Below are 18,837 nucleotides of genomic sequence, written 5' to 3'. Positions count from 1 at the left end.
TCGGGGTAGGTCTTATAATGGGGAAACAAGGTACTAAGCAATTTCCTGTGTGTGTTTAAGTGCGTAAAAAGAACTGACAGCATGCTGCATTACTTTGGACACTGTTTCCCATGTAATGATTGTCAATTTTGCTAGATGCAGCCAAAAATTTGCATAAGCCAGCATGACACTTTACATATGAAAAACTACATGCAAAATTAAAAATACATACGCCGCATAAGGGGGTAGCGGGCAGGAAGGGGGTATTGGGCACAGCGGCGGGTAGGGGGTCGGACCCCCCCCGCCGCCTTCACCTGGGTCCCCCATGTGCGCTCCAGCTTAAGCTCAGCAGAACCCCCCCTCCCTCACCTAGGTCCCCCATGTGCGCTCCCCCTCCAGCTTAAGCTCAGCAGCAGCCGTTCCTGCATTTGTTCCACTGTCATCACTTCCTACAATGCCGCCCACTGTATTGTAAGTGGATGACATTGCAGGAAGTGACGACAGTGGAACGCACGCTGGAACGCGGAAGAGGTGAGTCATCCCCGCCCACTGCCTCTTACTAGTAGCGGCGGCTGCTGCTGCTGAACTTAAGCTAGAGGGGGAGCGCAGATGGGAAACCCAAGTGAGGGGGGTCCTGCTGAGCTTAAGCTGGAGGGGGAGCGCACCGACCCCCCCCCCCCCCCCGCCGCCGCTGTGCCCTATACCCCCTTTCTGCCCGCTACCCAGTGGCGTAGCTAGGGCATTTGACACCCGGTGCAGATAATTTACCGACACCCACCCAAACAAAAAAGCGAAGCGCGCCGTGGCAAAGAAATGGGTGGGGCTAACTTTAACTGTAACAGTAAGGCAGTGGGCTTATATAGGTAGCCAGAATAGTTGCCCCCAGCATAGGTTAGATAGGTAGGTGCCCCCCAGCATAGGTTAGATAGGTAGCTGGCCCCCAGCATAGGTTAGATAGGTAGGTGCCCCCCAATATAGGTTAGATAGGTAGCTGCCACCCAGTATAGGTTAGATAGGTAGCTGCCATCCAGTATAGGTTAGATTAGGTAGGTGCCCCCCATTATAGGTTAGATTAGGTAGGTGCCCCCCAGCAAAGGTTAGATAGGTAGCTGGCCCCCAGTATAGGTTAGATAGGTAGCTGCCCCCCAGTATTAGGTAGGTAGGTGTCCCCCCCCTAATGGAGGGGAGAGCCGCGGTGAGGGCAGCCCGACCTCTCCCTCCCTTCCTCTCCCTGGGCTGCCCTCCATGCTCCCCCCTCAGAGTGCAGAGTAATGCGCAGGGAATCGCTGTACACAGCTTCTCACCTCCCTGGTTCCAATCGCCGCTCACTCGCCGTCGGTCTCCTCCTCTACATAGCCGAGTATACACACACTGCTTCCTGCTAAACAGGAAGCAGTGTGTGCATCAGCGGTTATGCAGAGAGGAGGAGACCGGTGGCGAGCAAGCGGCGATTGGAACCAGGGAGGTGAGAAGCTGTGTACAGCGATTCCCTGCGCATTACTCTGCACTCTGAGGGGGAAGCATGGAGGGCAGCCCAGGTAAAGGAAGGGAGGGAGCGGTCGGGCTGCCCTCACCGTGGCTGTGGCTCTCCCCTCCATTACAGCGCACCCCCTCTAGGGCGGCTGGGGTCACCCCACCTGGTGCGGGTCGCACCCCCCGTCACACCGCTTATGCCGCTACCCCCTCCAGCTCGGCGTCAAGTCTAGGACCACCCCTGGGGGCAGGGCGCTACTTCTTCTTGCTTAGACCAGCCCCTTCTTCTTGCTTGGACCAGCCCTGGGGGCAGGGCGCTACTTCTTCTTGCTTAGACCGGCCCCTTCTTCTTGCTTGGACCAGCCCTGGGGGCAGGGCGCTACTTCTTCTTCTTGCTTGAAGGTTGAGGCACTTACTCTATTATATATATAGATCCTTGTGGAAACGCAGCATTAACTTTTATTTTCTCTCTTTTACTAGGGGTTTAAATTACCAAAAATTGCATCTGTTGCACCAATAACTTCACAGCACTCTCTGCATACATCGTCCCTGATTCCAGGGTCCCCTCATTCCTGCCTGACGCCATATTCCCTGACACCAGAGAGGAGGAAGATTCTGGAAGTCATCAGGAAGATGATGGAGCTGCTGACTGGAGAGGTGAGCAGTGCTGGGAATTATGGGACGTTATGCAGTAACAGCAAGGGGTGTGTCTGGGTGGTGACTGTATCTTTCTGTGTGTCAGGTTCCTATAAGGTGTGAGGATGTCACCGTCTATTTCTCTATGGAGGAGTGGCAGTATATAGAAGGACACAAGGACCGCTACAAGGACGCCATGATGGAGAATCAGACAAGCTTGAGTTTTGTCAACATGGAACAAAAGAAGATTGATTTAAATGAAACAATTTTGACCTTCACCCTGGAGATCATCAAACTACTGACTGGAGAGGTGAGGAGGATTCTGGGAGGTCACATGACATCATTCTTCTCTCTATTCATAAAAAACAGCTGACTAAAAAGGTAAGGGGGATCCTGGGAGGTCACATAACATTATTTTTGGTCTTTCTTTGCAGAGTTTTCCTTCAATGATGTCTGGTGATCATGTGACTATCAAAGTGCCCTCACCTCACTTCCTAATTTCAGAGAATCAGAATAAGCAGAAGATTCTGGAAGTCACCAAGATTATGATGGAGCTGCTGACAGGAGAGGTGAGTGGTGTTCGAAGTTATGGGACATTCCAGTAACAAGTGGCATGTCTGTTTGGTGACTGTATCATTGTGTGTTTCAGGTTCCTATAAAGTGTAAGGATGTCACCATCTATTTCTCCATGCAGGAGTGTCAGTATATAGAAGGACACAAGGACCTCTACAAGGACACCATGATAGAGAATCAGCCGCCCCTCACATCACCAGGTAAGAGGAGACTTTCATCTCTTTTAAAGGAGAGAGCAGTATGGAGGGTCCACCCTTAACCCCTTCCCCCCCCTCCCTCCCCCCAATCATCTGATAATCAGATGGAGGCAATGGATGCAATCCAATTCACTTTTTCTTCTAAGTTTTCTACTAGGAGATAATTTTACATCTTTTCTTTAAAATAACTATTGCACTTTGCAAATCAAATAGTATCAAAAAGTATATGAAAAAGTTCTATCAATAATATTCAGAATTTTTATTTTTTTTTGCATGCTGATGGCTTTAAAATGCATTTTATATGTAGTATGAAAATATCACCTAGGAGAAAATGTGAGTTGGATTGGGCCCAATGAATTCAGTGTGTTTGTTTCCTACAGATGGGTCCAGTAACAGAAATCCACCAGAGAGATGTGCAGGTCCTCTTTATTCTCAGTATTGTCCCCAAGAATATTCCAGCTTCCACCACCATTATCAGGTAGGTGGGGCTGAGGTTGGTTTCACACTGAAAATTGTCGACAGCAGTGCGGCCCGGAGGAAATCCCCTTCTGGCTGAAAGACAAACAGGAAGTAATGCTCGCTTGCGCTCACTTCATATTTCAGAAAAATGGAAGTGCACAGAAGCGTATTGTTAAAAATCAGCTTCCGCACATGCGCATTGCCATCATTTTTCAAATCCCTGCATCGCCATAAGCTTACATGACTTCTGGTCCACCGTACGTTGTGGCAGGTTGCCGCATGAACTGTGTGCTAATGTAGATTTGTCCCGAGCCTCAGGGATGCGGTGAAAACGTCACCTCCATTGCATCACGCCATACCATATCTGTATGAAAGTCCCAGTAGACTTTCATTGCCCTGTGGTGGGGTGCAGTAAAAATACAGCACTGGCCCTGTGTGAAAGGGCCCTGAGGGTCATCAGAGACACCAAACTGTGGGACATTCTTTCCTTTTTTTTTATGCTCTCATTTGTGTTCACATGTTAAATTAACTCTAATTTTGTGCAATTAGGGTGGAGAACTGAGACATGCAAATGTTGTGGTTAAAGAGGAAGAAGAGGAGACGTATGTGAGGAGTGATCAGCAGTCTATGGAGGAGGGTGACATGACGAGGACAATTAAAGAGGAAGAAGAAGAGACATATGTGAGGAGTGATCAGCAGTCTATGGAGGAGGGTGACATGATGAGGACAATTAAAGAGGAAGAAGAAGAGGCGTATGTGAGGAGCAATCAGCAGTCTACGGAGGAGGGTGACATGATGAAGACAATTAAAGAGGAAGAAGACGATGCGTATGTGAGGAGTGATGAGCAGTCTATGGAGGAGGGTGACATGAGGAGGACAAGTAAAGAGGAGGAAGAAGAGACGTATGTGAGGAGTGATCAGCAGTCTATAGAGGAGGGTGACATGATGAGGACAATTAAAGAGGAAGAAGAGACATATGTGAGGAGTGATCAGCAGTCTATGGAGGAGGGTGACATAATGGGGACAATTAAAGAGGAAGAAGAAGAGGCGTATGTGAGGAGCAATCAGCAGTCTATGGAGGAGGGTGACATGATGAGGACATCTAAGGATGAAGTCATTATTACAGGGATGAGCATTGGTGAGTGATAAATAATAGATATGATACAGACTTGTAAAAAATATGTTCCTGCTGGGCACAGTATAGATCACGTGTGTGTGTGTGTGTGTGTGTGTGTGTGTGTGTGTGTGTGTGTGTGTGTGTGTGTGTCTGTGTGTGTGTGTGTGTGTGTGTGTGTGTGTGTGTGTGTGTGTCTGTGTGTGTGTGTGTGTGTGTGTGTCTGTGTGTGTGTGTGTGTGTGTGTGTGTGTGTGTGTGTGTGTGTGTCTGTGTGTGTCTGTGTGTGTCTGTGTGTGTGTGTGTGTGTGTGTGTGTGTGTGTGTGTGTGTGTCTGTGTCTGTGTGTGTGTCTATAAGAATGTGAGAGATTTTTGGGGGAGTGAAAAGTAGCTGGAAAGTCCCTCTGCTCAATAAAAACTATGCCAAGTGCAATGCTGCTTTCCTAAACAGAAGGTATTTGCAAGTATCCAAATTCTCATGAGAAAAAAAAAAGTCTTGTAAAAGTAATACCTTTTAATACCTTTTTTACCCCATGCTGCAGGATTTCCAGGCAGGCAGGGAGTGGATAGTCAAATGACAGGTCTGGTAAGGGTGTTCATTGGAACCCAAGGTGAACTGGAAATGGAGGCTGACATGTTGATTTCCTTTTAAATAATGCACATTGCCTGGTTTTCCTGCTGATTCTCTGCCTCTAATACTATTGAAACCATAGAACCTTAACAAGCATGCAGATCAGATGTCTAGGACAAATCTGACAAGATTACTTGCATGCTTATTTTAGGTGTGTGATTTAGATTCCACTGATCAGAAAAATCAGCAGGACTGCCAGGCAACTGGCATTGTTTACAAAGAAATAAATATGGCAGCTTCCATAGGTCACACAACATGAGATTCTTTTAATTAACGTAGCCCTAGTGGAGGCAACTGGTGTGATTTGGGGCAACTTTCTTGACCAAAAGTGTGGTTGACTTCAACAGCAACACAAATATGGAAGCCATGTGTATACTGGCTACACAGTTATAATAATAATGCATTATGTCAGGACAGTCAGTAAACCTGCAAATAATTCCTTAATTTCTACTGTGCCAGATCTGCACTGATCAGGTTGTTATAGACCACTCCCCCAGCCTCCACCACCAGACCTCTGAGCCAGACCTGCACTGATCAGGTTGTTATAGACCACTCCCCCGAGCCTCTACCACCAGACCTCTGTGCCAGATCTGCACTGATCAGGTTGTTATAGACCACTCCCCCAGCCTCCACCACCAGACCTCTGAGCCAGACCTGCACTGATCAGGTTGTTATAGACCACTCCCCCAGCCTCCACCACCAGACCTCTGTGCCAGATCTGCACTGATCAGGTTGTTATAGACCACTCCCCCAGCCTCCACCACCAGACCTCTGAGCCAGACCTGCACTGATCAGGTTGTTATAGACCACTCCCCGAGCCTCTACCACCAGACCTCTGTGCCAGACCCAGACCTGCATAGATCAGGTTGTTAGAGACCACTCCCCCAGCCTCCACCACCAGACCTCTGTGTCAGACCTGCACTGATCAGGTTGTTATAGACCACTCCCCCAGACTCCACCACCAGACCTCTGTGCCAGACCTGCGTGGATAAACTTGTTATAGATCACTCCTCCAGCCTCCCCCACCAGAACTCTGTTCCAGACCTGCACTGATCAGGTTGTTATAGACCACTCCCCCAGCCTCCACCACCAGACCTCTGTGCCAGACCTGCGTGGATAAGCTTGTTATAGATTACTCCTCCAGCCTCCCCCACCAGAACTCTGTGCCAGACCTGCACTGATCAGGTTGTTATAGACCACTCCCCAGCCTCTACCACTAGACCTCTGTGCCAGACCTGCATGGATCAGGTTGTTATAGACCACTCCCCCAGCCTCCACTACCAGACCTCTGTGCCAGACCTGCACTGATCAGGTTGTTATAGACCACACCCCCAGCTTCTAGCACCAGACCCCTGAGCCAGACATGCACTGATCAGGTTGTTAGAGACCACTTCCCCAGCTTCTAGCACCAGACCCCTTAGCGAGACCTGCACTGATCAGGTTGTTGTAGACCACTTCCCCAGCCTCCACCACCAGACCAGTGTGCCAGACCTGCACTGATCAGGTTGTTATAGACCACACCCCCAGCCTCCACCACCAGACCAGTGTGCCAGACCTGCACTGATCAGGTTGTTATAGACCACTCCCCAGCCTCTACCACCAGACCTCTGTGCCAGACCTGCATGGATCAGGTTGTTATAGACCACTCCCCCAGCCTCCACTACCAGACCTCTGTGCCAGACCTGCACTGATCAGGTTGTTATAGACTACTCCCCAGCCTCTACCACCAGACCTCTGTGCCAGACCTGCATGGATCAGGTTATTATAGACCACTCCCCAAGCCTCCACTACCAGACCTCTGTGCCAGACTTGCACTGATCAGGTTGTTATAGACCGCTCCCCAGCCTCCATCAGCAGACCTCAGTGCCAGACCTGCTTGGATCAGGTTGTTACAGATAAATCTTATGCAGTATTTATGAAATTTATAGGGTGGAAGAAGGTAATTTATTAGTCAGAGGGGAAACGAGCAAAATCAGCATGGGATCAAATGCTTTTTTTCCCTCACTTTGTATTTATGTCTACTAACATAATATTTGTATATAACTAAGGGTGAGTTCTTGTTTTTTGCTTGTGAATTTATTCTTACTCCTGTCCATGAGGTTGTGGAAGGCTTGTCTCTCTGGGATGCCGTCCTTCTGACTTTCAGAAAAGACGTGTCTGGTGAGTGACCTTTCTTTCCAAGTGTTCAGCTTCATGTGAGCAGGAAGTTACCCCCATAATGCATCATGGGTGAATATGCAAATCATCTAGCCCTCTGTATAATGCTAATGGTTCATCTTCTCCATGACATCACTGGGTACTCTGTAACCCCTCCCCCTGGTTAGCTATGATTACCATTGCCCAAAACAGGACACTGGTTTCATTTCACACAACTTTCCCCAATCCAAGTCTTCTCCACAGACAGCTCTTTACAGTGGCCACCATCAGTCCATCTGAGAGGGGCCTTTACCAATGAGTGATACTGTGCAGTCATGTTACACTTATAGTGTTTCAGGCCTGTATTATGCTGAAATTGTCCTTACTGTTCACCCATTGGTCACAGTAGGGGGTGATTTAGTGTTAACATCCTGAAATAAGCTGATAATGGTCACTGTACAGCCCCTAACCTGCCCATTGCGGGCAATCTGATCACCCACCCACACCATCAGATCGCCCGCAGACCCGCCGTCAGATCACCTCCCAAGTGCATTGTTTACATTTGTTCTCTCCTCTAAAAACCCACTAATTACCCATCAATCACCCCCTGTCACTGCTACCCATCAGATCAGACCCTAATCTGCCCCTTGCGGGCACCGAATCAACCGCCCACACGCTCAGATTGCCCTCAGACCCCCCCTTATCAATTCGCCAGTGCATTATTTACATCTGTTCTTCCCTGTAATACCCACTGATCACCTGTCAATCACCCATCAATCACCCCCTGTCACCACCTGTCGCTGTCACCTATCAATCAGCCCCTAACCTGCCCCTTGCGGCCATTCTGATCACCCACCCACGGCATCAGATCGCCCGCAGACCCGCCGTCAGATCACCTCCCAAGTGCATTGTTTACATCTGTTCTCTCCTCTAAACACCCACTAATTACCCATCAATCACCCCCTGTCACTGCTACCCATCAGATCAGACCCCTATCTGCCCCTAGGGCACCCAATCATCCGCCCACACCCTCAGAACGCCCTCAGACCCCAGCCCTGATCACCTCGCCAGTGCATTGCTTGCATCTATTCCCCCCTCTAATCACACCTTGAGACACCCATCAATCACCTCCTGTCACCACCTGTCACCCCCTAGCACACCTACCCATCAGATCAGGCCCTAATTTGCCCTATGTGGGCTCTTGATCACTCGGCCAAACCCTCAGACCTCCTTCCGATCACCTCCCCAGTGCATTGATTGCATCTATTTTCCCCTCTAATCACCCCCTGAGACACCCATCAATCACCTCCTGTCACCCCCCCCCCCCCCCAGCACTCCTATCCATCAGATCAGGCCCAATACAACTTGTCATCTAAGAGGCCACCCTGCTTATGACCGGTTCCACAAAATTCGCCCCCTCATAGACCACCTGTCATCAAAATTTGCAGATGCTTATACCCCTGAACAGTCATTTTGAGGAATTTGGTTTCCAGACTACTCCTCACGGTTTTGGGCCCCTAAAATGCCAGGGCAGTATAGGAACCCCACAAGTGACCCCATTTTAGAAAAAAAGACACCCCAAGGTATTCCGTGTATGACGAGTTCATAGAAGATTTAATTTTTTGTCAAAAGTTAACGGAAATTGATTTTTATTGTTTTTTTCACAAAGTGTCATTTTCCACTAACTTGTGACAAAAAATAAAATCTTCTATGAACTCACCATACACCTAACGGAATACCTTGGGGTGTCTTCTTTCTAAAATGGGTTCACTTGTAAGGGGCCTATACTGCCCTGGCATTTTAGGGGCCCTAAACCGTGAGTAGTCTAGAAACCAAATGCCTCAAAATGACCTGTGAATAGGACGTTGGGCCCCTTAGCGCACCTAGGCTGCAAAAAAGTGTCACACGTAGTATCGCGGTACTCTGGAGAAGTAGTATAATGTGTTTGGGGGTGTATTTTTACACATACCCATGCTGGGTGGGAGAAATATCTCTGTAAATGAGAATTTTTTGATTTTTTTTTACACACAATTGTCTATTTACAGAGATAGTGGGATGTGGGTGTCAATAACACCCTCTAGTGAAAAGATACAGGAGACAAAAGTGGGAGCCCAATAGTGTAGTATGTCAAAAACAATTGAACGTAATAAAAGTAAGACACTACTCACAAAGGTGGGTTGCAGAGGGGCAACCGACCACAGGAAGCAGGTGGAGACAACAAACCCGACTCCACTCGGGGTGGTCCCTAGGGACCTGGATGCGGTCGCTCTCCTTGGTAAAAGAAAGGGGACAGATATCCGCCGTGGTCGAAGCCACGTGTGGTCTGTACCCACCCCTCAGACGGGTGAGGTAAGGGGGTATGATTGCACAATAAGGGTATAAGAGGCGCCCTGGTGTAATAAAAGCATCTAAAAACAGTTTAAAAACGGGAAATAAATTTGAGGTGGCTTACCTCAGTGACGAAAAAATCTTGAGAGGCTCCCTTTGCTGAATCTGTCATTTAGTTTGGCACTGTTATTGGCCTGAGGAAGCGGGCTCTGACCCGCGAAACGCGTTGCCTGTGCTACTAATAAAAACCTTTGTAAAATACAAAGATTTTTTCGTCACTGAGGTAAGCCACCTCAAATTTATTTCCCGTTTTTAAACTGTTTTTAGATGCTTTTATTACACCAGGGCGCCTCTTATACCCTTATTGTGTATTTACAGAGATATTTCTCCCAGAGTTTATGTTAAGTATCCTATGCGTTCCAATGAATCTTGCTTGATAGGAGCCACCGTAGCTTTAGGGGCGGATACGGCGGCGCCGTTGCCATGGCGACGGCGCGCCTGATCACGCCAATGACGCGGCCGCGTCTATTACGGAAGTCTAGTATTTAAGCGATCAGCTGTTAGATAGTTTCATCCCTGAGGTAGCTTTTGGCGTAACCGGTAGGATCCGGATCCCCACGGCCCCATCCTCCTCCACCTACAAGGGTAAGCTTTGCTCATTTGTACGAATTATCGCCTTCTTACATGGTACTATTCTAATTCATCTTAATACTGCTGGCTTTGATCTTACACACGTGGTCATCCCCGTTTGGGCTGTTTGGGACCCTCTTTTGTCCTTCTCACTATTTTTCCAACATTCACCTTGGTTTTCTTTGCACCTATCTTTCCTCCCTTTTTGCAACACATCACCAGGTTTAGTCCCTTGAGGACCTTGTATTGTTTGTTTTAGTTTTGTCAACTACCATTGCGGATCACAGTTTGTCTATCATATGACCTGATAATTATCATACTGCACAGCACTTTATGTATTTGCATTTTTGCACATATTTGCATTCCAGCAGTGAATGTTTATACTCGAAATGCTTGTGGTTTCCTGGTTTTTTGGTTATGCTGTTATAGCTATTGAGCTTTTTTAATTAAGAATTTAAATACCTACAGTGGCTGTTATTTTAACAGGCCCCTGAGATCAGCACACCAAGGAGCCCGGGCCCCACGCTTATTAAGTGGACCTGTAATCATGTTTATTGAGCGGATCTTTCATTTATTGTATTACATTACAAGGGAATAAGGATGGCAAGAGGCCAGGGGATCCTTGTTGTTTTTAATTGTTTTTATTACTATGTTGTTTGAATCTAGCAATAAAGATATACTTATATTCTATGAGTACGGTGGTTTGAGCATTACTATTTACTAATATTAAGGGGACTACTCTTTTCTCTTTATTTATAATTATTCATTCTTGGATCGATGATCCTAGTCCCTAGAGACTAATTTGCCCAACAGGGTGTAGCTGTTGGTATACTGGACCAAACAGCAAAGTGTGGGCTCTAATTTTTGAAGTGATTAATATGTTGTTATTGAGGCTGTCTTTTGTCTCGTTTCAGAGCTTGTTGTATTGGCTTGTGGCTATTATGGCATACAATTTTATAGATTCATTGGAGCAGAATTGGAATGAAAAACTCAATGAGGTGTTTCAGAGAGAGGAGGAAATAAGAACTGAAACATTACCTGAGGACTTTACCAGCTTGTGTGGTCAAATTAAAGACACACACATCCACTATGTTAAAGTGTGGTGGAACATCAACAGTTTAGAGCGCTATGATAAGGAAGGGATTTATCCAAGAGGGATCAGAGTCCAGATCTTCCCCTCATGGCAACTGGAAGATAGACATAAAAAGATTTGGGAAAGTGGCCTCAATAGATGTGCAAGGATCATAGTACAGATGCTAATTAGTTTAGATAGAGAGCTTCTAACCAAACTGAAATTGAAGAGTCTGGACTTATTACAACAAATATCTAAATATGACCAGAAATCTTTGGTGGAACCATTTTTGGAGCGTCTAAAGAGTGATATCAAACATATAGAAACAGATGTGGTTGAGATTAAAAAGAAAAAACTCCTAAGAGATAGAAGGGATTACGCTGAGTCCAAGGCCTACATTTGGAGACACAAAAACAACAGAAGAGGTCAAAACTTCCCTAAACCTCCTTATAAGCCAAAAAGGAAACCAAAAAAACCTGTCCCGAATCCTCAAGTACCCTCTGGACAGGGTGGAGTAGGAAGGCTACCCAGGGATTATATTTCTGACTCCAGTGATTTTGGAGAATCGGATTTTGAAAGTAGTGCCTTGAATCACTTGGGAAGATTAGAAGAGTTGAGACAAATAGGGAAGAAACATAAAGGCAACAGTGACAACTCTGGACAGCAGAATGATCAGGTACTATCAATTATTAATCTATCCGATATACAGCTCACTGAGACAGAGGAAAATTTATTGAGAAGAGGTTTAACCTTTTCACCCACAAACAGGTTTGATACATTCGAGATCATTAAAGATCTCTATTTCTTTTGTAGGAGACTGATGCTTAAGAAAATATATCACACTTCTGATGACTTGGTCCCCCCCTCTTTGGATGCGTTAGGATTGGATGAGCAAGATAAAAACATATTTTCTGATTTGATTTCACTTTTGGAAGAACAAAACACACAAGTTGGGGTAAGTCAATCCCCTTTTAGACCTGCATCGAAATTCTTACCCTCCTTTAATACTTGCCCACAGGTCCAGGTGTTTTTTGATGTGGTGTCTTCAGAAGTACAGCAGATCGCAAACACAAATGAGAGAGAGTTTGATAATTTGACACGCCAGGAACGGAAGGCCCTGGGAGATCTTTCCAGGAGAACTGATATCATCATTAGGGAGGCAGATAAGGGAGGCAACGTGGTGATCTGGCCGAGGGAGCAATATGAGAGAGAGGTATATAGACAACTGAACAACACAGATTTTTATAGGAAGCTTTCAGGAAATCCCACTGAGTGCTTCCAGAGGGAGCTCAGGCTCCTTCTGGAGGAAGGTTTGTCTGAACAATTCATTACAAACAAGGAATTTAAATATCTTTGGGTAGAAACACCTATAACTCCAACTTTCTACATTCTCCCTAAGGTGCACAAGGATAAATCAAATCCCCCAGGTCGACCCATTGTGTCGGGCATTGGAGGCCTTAGTGAGAAGTGTTGTTCTTTTATAGACTTCTTTCTCCAGCCCCACGTTGTCTCCCTTGATTCATATGTCCGTGATTCGACAGACATTTTGACAAAAATACAGGATGTGCAAATGGGTCCAGAGGATATTTTAGCGACATGTGATGTGGAGAGTCTATATTCAAACATATCGCATGATCATGGGATCCGGGCTGTAAAATATTTCCTTGATGCGGAGACAATTGAGAACAAAAGGAGAAACTCTTGGTTACTCCAACTACTAGAATATATTTTGAAACACAATTTTTTTCTATTTAACAACACTTTTTATTTGCAGATAAGGGGCGTAGCTATGGGGGCAAAATGCGCCCCATCTGTAGCGAACCTATTTTTGGGATGGTGGGAGAGAGAGTGTGTGTGGGTGCCGTCTCTGGAACGATTCCACCCCGCCATTGCGGGGTGGCATCGTTTCATAGACGACATCCTCATACTATGGCAGGGCTCCCAAGAAGATCTTAAACAATTTTTGACTTTGTTGAATACCAATGATGTGAATATATTTTTAACATCTGATATCTCCTCCACAACAGTCAATTTCTTGGACTTACACATCATGAAGGATGAGGAGGGACACCTGATTTCAACCCTTTATCGGAAGAAAACTGCTGTCAACAGCCTGTTACATTTCTCATCTTATCATACACCCACAACAAGGCGAAACATACCAGTGGGACAGTTTTTGAGACTGAGACGAAATTGCTCAACGCCACAGGCTTTTGAGGAAGAGGCAGGCAAACTGGCATGCAGATTTCGTGAGAGAGGCTATCCAAATAAATATGTGAGAAAAGCATGGAGAAGAGCCAGATTCACAAACAGAGAGACCCTGTTACAACCCTCCACCATCCAAAAAGAAAAAATAAGGGGGGACCAAGTAGTCAGATTAACAACAAGATACAATGATAGATGGAATGAAATATACAAGATTGTACAGTCTCATTGGGGTATCTTGCAAAGTGATCCCATTTTGAAACAATACCTAGCCAAGAAAGCCTCAATTACAGCCAAGAGGGCACCTACGTTACGTGACCAGCTGTGTCATAGTCACTACATGTTACCTATAAGGAGTCTTAGTGTGAAGGGGAGTCATCCTTGTGGACATTGCTCGATCTGTGATTTAATGCCCCCAACTAAATTCATTATCAATCATAGAGATGATAAAAGGGTCTATTTACAGGACTTTATAAATTGCCAGACTCCCTGGGTTATATATATGCTTGAGTGCATATGTGGGAAGAGATATGTGGGACAAACCCAAAAGCCTTTAAAAATCAGGATACAGAAACATCGATCTACAATAAAATTGGCCCCCAGAGATAATCTGGAGGGCAAGTTACTCACCACGGTGGCAGCGCATTCTTTATTATGTACACCGGGAAATATGGATAGATGGAGAGTTTATGGAGTCAAAAAATTATTCCTCAACAACAGAGGTGGCAATCATACAATCAAACTGTTACAATTGGAGCTACAGTGGATACATAGATTAGGTACGAGATGCCCTACGGGCCTGAATGAAGAATTTGGGTTTGGGTGCTTTTTGCCACCTTAATGAGGTTTGAGTGCAACCACATGGGATTGGGGTTATCTCTCTGTTTATCTGATGAGGACACCATATGCTTTCAACCTGTATCACCTTTGTGGGTGTTTATATTGTATGCTTTATAAACTTAGAGATTCATGGGTTTACTTATGATGTTTCTTATTCTAGGATCTCAAGGTGAGGAGATCTGACTCCCATGTTTTTATGATATTATCTATGGTATTCCTTAAGACCCTAAGGTGAGGGGGTCTGACTTTTTATATCATCTGGACTTCAGTCATTCTATTATTATGACTACATGTTTCCCTATGATCTGTTCTAAGACCATGAGGTGAGATGGTCTGACTTTCCTTGTGTGCTTGGGAGAGGTAGTCTTATACCCTAGCATCTATATTCCTCTTTGGGGGATGAGTTTTAATATTTTGTTTTTCTTATTTTCCCCCGATTGAACTTTCTAGGTTCCATACTCCATTTTGAATGTCTTGTATTAAACATGAAGAGTCTACACATGATCACATGGACTAATTCTCAAGAAGCTGATGGGTTAGAGAATACAGGAGGAATGCGACTCTTTGGATTCGTCTTATATATATATTCTGATATTCCATATATATTTATATTTTTTGTGAAAAACAAGCTAAACTTATTTTTGGATACAATTGTTTGGGATTAATGTATACGAAATGTTATTATTGGATATGTTTTCCCCCCCCTTTTTTCTATTATTATATTTATAACTGATCCTTGATATAAGCTTGTGGCTACAATTACAAGTATATGGGTATTGGTTCTTTGTTTTAAGATTGTCATCTTCTTATTTACCACTAGATGTCCTCGACGATCTCTTGTCATCATTTTTCCACTTTCCCTTGTTCCTCTTTTGTCCCTGCATCAACCTTTTTTATCCACTAGATGTCACTGTAGAGTTTATGTTAAGTATCCTATGCGTTCCAATGAATCTTGCTTGATAGGAGCCACCGTAGCTTTAGGGGCGGATACGGCGGCGCCGTTGCCATGGCGACGGCGCGCCTGATCACGCCAATGACGCGGCCGCGTCTATTACGGAAGTCTAGTATTTAAGCGATCAGCTGTTAGATAGTTTCATCCCTGAGGTAGCTTTTGGCGTAACCGGTAGGATCCGGATCCCCACGGCCCCATCCTCCTCCACCTACAAGGGTAAGCTTTGCTCATTTGTACGAATTATCGCCTTCTTACATGGTACTATTCTAATTCATCTTAATACTGCTGGCTTTGATCTTACACACGTGGTCATCCCCGTTTGGGCTGTTTGGGACCCTCTTTTGTCCTTCTCACTATTTTTCCAACATTCACCTTGGTTTTCTTTGCACCTATCTTTCCTCCCTTTTTGCAACACATCACCAGGTTTAGTCCCTTGAGGACCTTGTATTGTTTGTTTTAGTTTTGTCAACTACCATTGCGGATCACAGTTTGTCTATCATATGACCTGATAATTATCATACTGCACAGCACTTTATGTATTTGCATTTTTGCACATATTTGCATTCCAGCAGTGAATGTTTATACTCGAAATGCTTGTGGTTTCCTGGTTTTTTGGTTATGCTGTTATAGCTATTGAGCTTTTTTAATTAAGAATTTAAATACCTACAGTGGCTGTTATTTTAACAGGCCCCTGAGATCAGCACACCAAGGAGCCCGGGCCCCACGCTTATTAAGTGGACCTGTAATCATGTTTATTGAGCGGATCTTTCATTTATTGTATTACATTACAAGGGAATAAGGATGGCAAGAGGCCAGGGGATCCTTGTTGTTTTTAATTGTTTTTATTACTATGTTGTTTGAATCTAGCAATAAAGATATACTTATATTCTATGAGTACGGTGGTTTGAGCATTACTATTTACTAATATTAAGGGGACTACTCTTTTCTCTTTATTTATAATTTCTCCCACCTAGCATGGGTATGTGTAAAAATACACCCCAAAACACATTATACTACTTCTCCTGAGTACGGCGATACCACATGTGTGACACTTTTTTGCAGCCTCGGTGCGCTAGGGGGCCCAACATCCTATTCACAGGTCATTTTGAGGCATTTGTTTTCTAGACTACTCCTCACGGTTCAGGGCCCCTAAAATGCCAGGGCAGTGTATAAACCCCACAAGGGACCCCATTTTAGAAAGAAGACATCCCAAGGTATTCAGTTAGTATTATGGTGAGTTCATAGAAGTTTTTATTTTTTTGTCACAAGTTAGTGGAAAATGACACTTAGCGGAAATTGATTTTTTTTTTCACAAAGTGTCATTTTCCACTAACTTGTGACAAAAAAATAAACTTCTATGAACTCACCATACTACTAACGGAATACCTTGGGGTGTCTTCTTTCTAAAATGGGATCACTTGTGGGGTTCCTATACTGCCCTGGCATTTTAGGGGCCCTAAACCGTGAGGAGTAGTCTAGAAACCAAATGTCTCAAAACAACCTGTGAAATACTAAAGGTACTCATTGGACTTTGGGCCCCTTAGCGCAGCTAGGGTGCAAAAAAGTGCCACACATGTGGTATTGCCGTACTCAGGAGAAGTAGTATAATGTGTTTTGGGGTGTATTTTTACACATACCCATGCTGGGTGGGAGAAATCTCTCTGTAAATGAACAATTGTGCGTAAAAAAAAAAAAATCAAAACATTGTCACTGACAGAGATATTTCTCCCACCCAGCATGGGTATGTGTAAAAATACACCCCAAAACACATTATACTACTTCTCCTGAGTACGGCAATACCACATGTGTGGCACTTTTTTGCAGCCTAACTGCGCTAAGGGGCCCAAAGTCCAATGAGCACCTTTAGGCTTTACAGGGGTGCTTACAATTTAGCACCCCCCAAAATGCCAGGACAGTAAACACACCCCACAAATGACCCCATTTTGGAAAGTAGACACTTCAAGGTATTCAGAGATGGGCATGGTAAGTCCGTGGCAGATTTCATTTTTTTTTTGTCACAAGTTAGCAGAAATGGAAACTTTTTTTTTTTTTTTTTGTCTCAACGTGTCATTTTCCGCTAACTTGTGACAAAAAATAAAATCTCCTATGAACTCACCATGCATCTTAGTGAATACTTTGGAATGTCTTCTTTCCAAAATGGGGTCATTTGGGGGGTATTTATACTATCCTGGAATTTTAGCACCTCATGAAACCTGACAGGTGGTCAGAAAAGTCAGAGATGCTTCAAAATGGGAAAATTCACTTTTGGCACCATAGTTTGTAAACGCTATAACTTTTACCCAAACCAATAAATATACACTGATTGTTTTTGTTTTTTTTATCAGACATGTAGCACAATAAATTTGGACAAAAATGTATACAGAACTTTTACTTTATTTGACAAATTTTATCACAGAAAGTTAAAAAAATCTGACAAAATTCATGTCTTTTTTGATGAATATAATAAAAAGTAAAAATTGCAGCAGCAATCAAATAGCACCAGAAGAAAGCTGTATTAGTGACAAGAAAAGGAGGGAACATTCATTTAGGTGGTAGGTAGTATGACCGAGCAATAAACCGTGAAAGCTGCAGTGGTCTGAATGGAAAAAAAGTGCCTGGTCCTTAAGGGGTAGAAAGACTGTGGTCCTCAAGTGGTTAATGCTACTGGGCTGTAATAAGCTGATAAAGGTCACTGTACATTACTGTATATACAGTAGATTGGTCAGAGTAGGGGGTGACTTAGGGTAACTGGCCTGAAATAAACTGATAATGGTCACTGTAAATTACTGTACACAGATTGGTCACAGTAGGTGTGACTTAATGCTACTAGCCTGTAATAAGCTGATAACGGTCACTGTACATTTCTGTACATAGATTGGACACTGTAGAGGTGACTTAGTGTTACCGGCCTGTAATAAGCAGATAATGGTCGCTGTACTTTGCTGTACACAGATTGGTGATAGTTAGGGATGGGCTTGTTTGGCAGAGTATCATCTAGTGTGTGTACATAGCTGCAGTGGTAACAGGATATGATAAGGTGGAATCTGTTTGGGGTCTCCCCTCCCTACAGAGTCCTGCAGTTTGATCTGTAAAAGCTTCAGGTTCTTAGGTCTCCCCGCCCCCACTGATCTCCTGTCCAATAGGAGCTGCGGAGTTCAGCAGTTTGGTTCCTCATTAGACAGAAGGATGGGAGGCGACATATGGCTATACTGCATGTATAGGAGTTTATATGTATGTATATATGTATGTATTTATATCCAGCTACAGAAGTATTAGTGGTTTTGCATCTCCATGACATAAATGGATAATTCCTCTACCTTGCAGCTCCTATAGTTTATCCACGCTAAAGGTGACCATACACTGGTCGATGTGCCATTAGATCGACCAGCTGACAGATCCCTATCTGATCAGAGAGGGATCGTATGGCCACCTTTACTGCAAACAGATTGTGAATCGATTTCAGCCTGAAACCGATCACAATCTGTTCAGCTGCTCCTGCCGCCTGTCTCCCCCCCCCCCCGTATACATTACCTGAGGCTGGCTCCCGGGCGTCTTCTCCGCGCTGCACCGCACCGCTGTTCTTGCTCCATCCCGGCGCTTCCTGTGTTACTC

At 44.8% G+C, this 18,837-nt stretch overlaps 1 protein-coding gene across 4 annotated transcripts in view; it reads left to right on the top strand.

The window, feature by feature from the left end:
• LOC137535286 (zinc finger protein 585A-like) overlaps nt 1-18,837 on the top strand; it is a 301,513-nt gene that overhangs the window by 242,456 nt on the left and 40,220 nt on the right. Inside the window, exons 3-8 of one of the 4 annotated variants that reach the window (XM_068257106.1) lie at nt 1,933-2,109; nt 2,195-2,398; nt 2,523-2,657; nt 2,783-2,861; nt 3,239-3,336; nt 3,867-4,455. In XM_068257106.1, coding sequence (XP_068113207.1) covers nt 1,933-2,109; nt 2,195-2,398; nt 2,523-2,657; nt 2,783-2,861; nt 3,239-3,336; nt 3,867-4,455 — 1,282 coding nt within the window. Of the gene's footprint in view, nt 1-1,932; nt 2,110-2,194; nt 2,399-2,522; nt 2,658-2,737; nt 2,862-3,238; nt 3,337-3,866; nt 4,456-11,070; nt 14,817-18,837 lie in introns of those variants that run through there. The other 3 variants (XM_068257105.1, XM_068257108.1, XM_068257107.1) reach the window with 3 other exon arrangements.

This window comes from Hyperolius riggenbachi, chromosome 10 (genome assembly GCF_040937935.1).
Source record: "Hyperolius riggenbachi isolate aHypRig1 chromosome 10, aHypRig1.pri, whole genome shotgun sequence".
Classification (NCBI taxonomy): domain Eukaryota; kingdom Metazoa; phylum Chordata; class Amphibia; order Anura; family Hyperoliidae; genus Hyperolius; species Hyperolius riggenbachi.
This window is presented reverse-complemented; position numbering and strand designations above follow the sequence as displayed.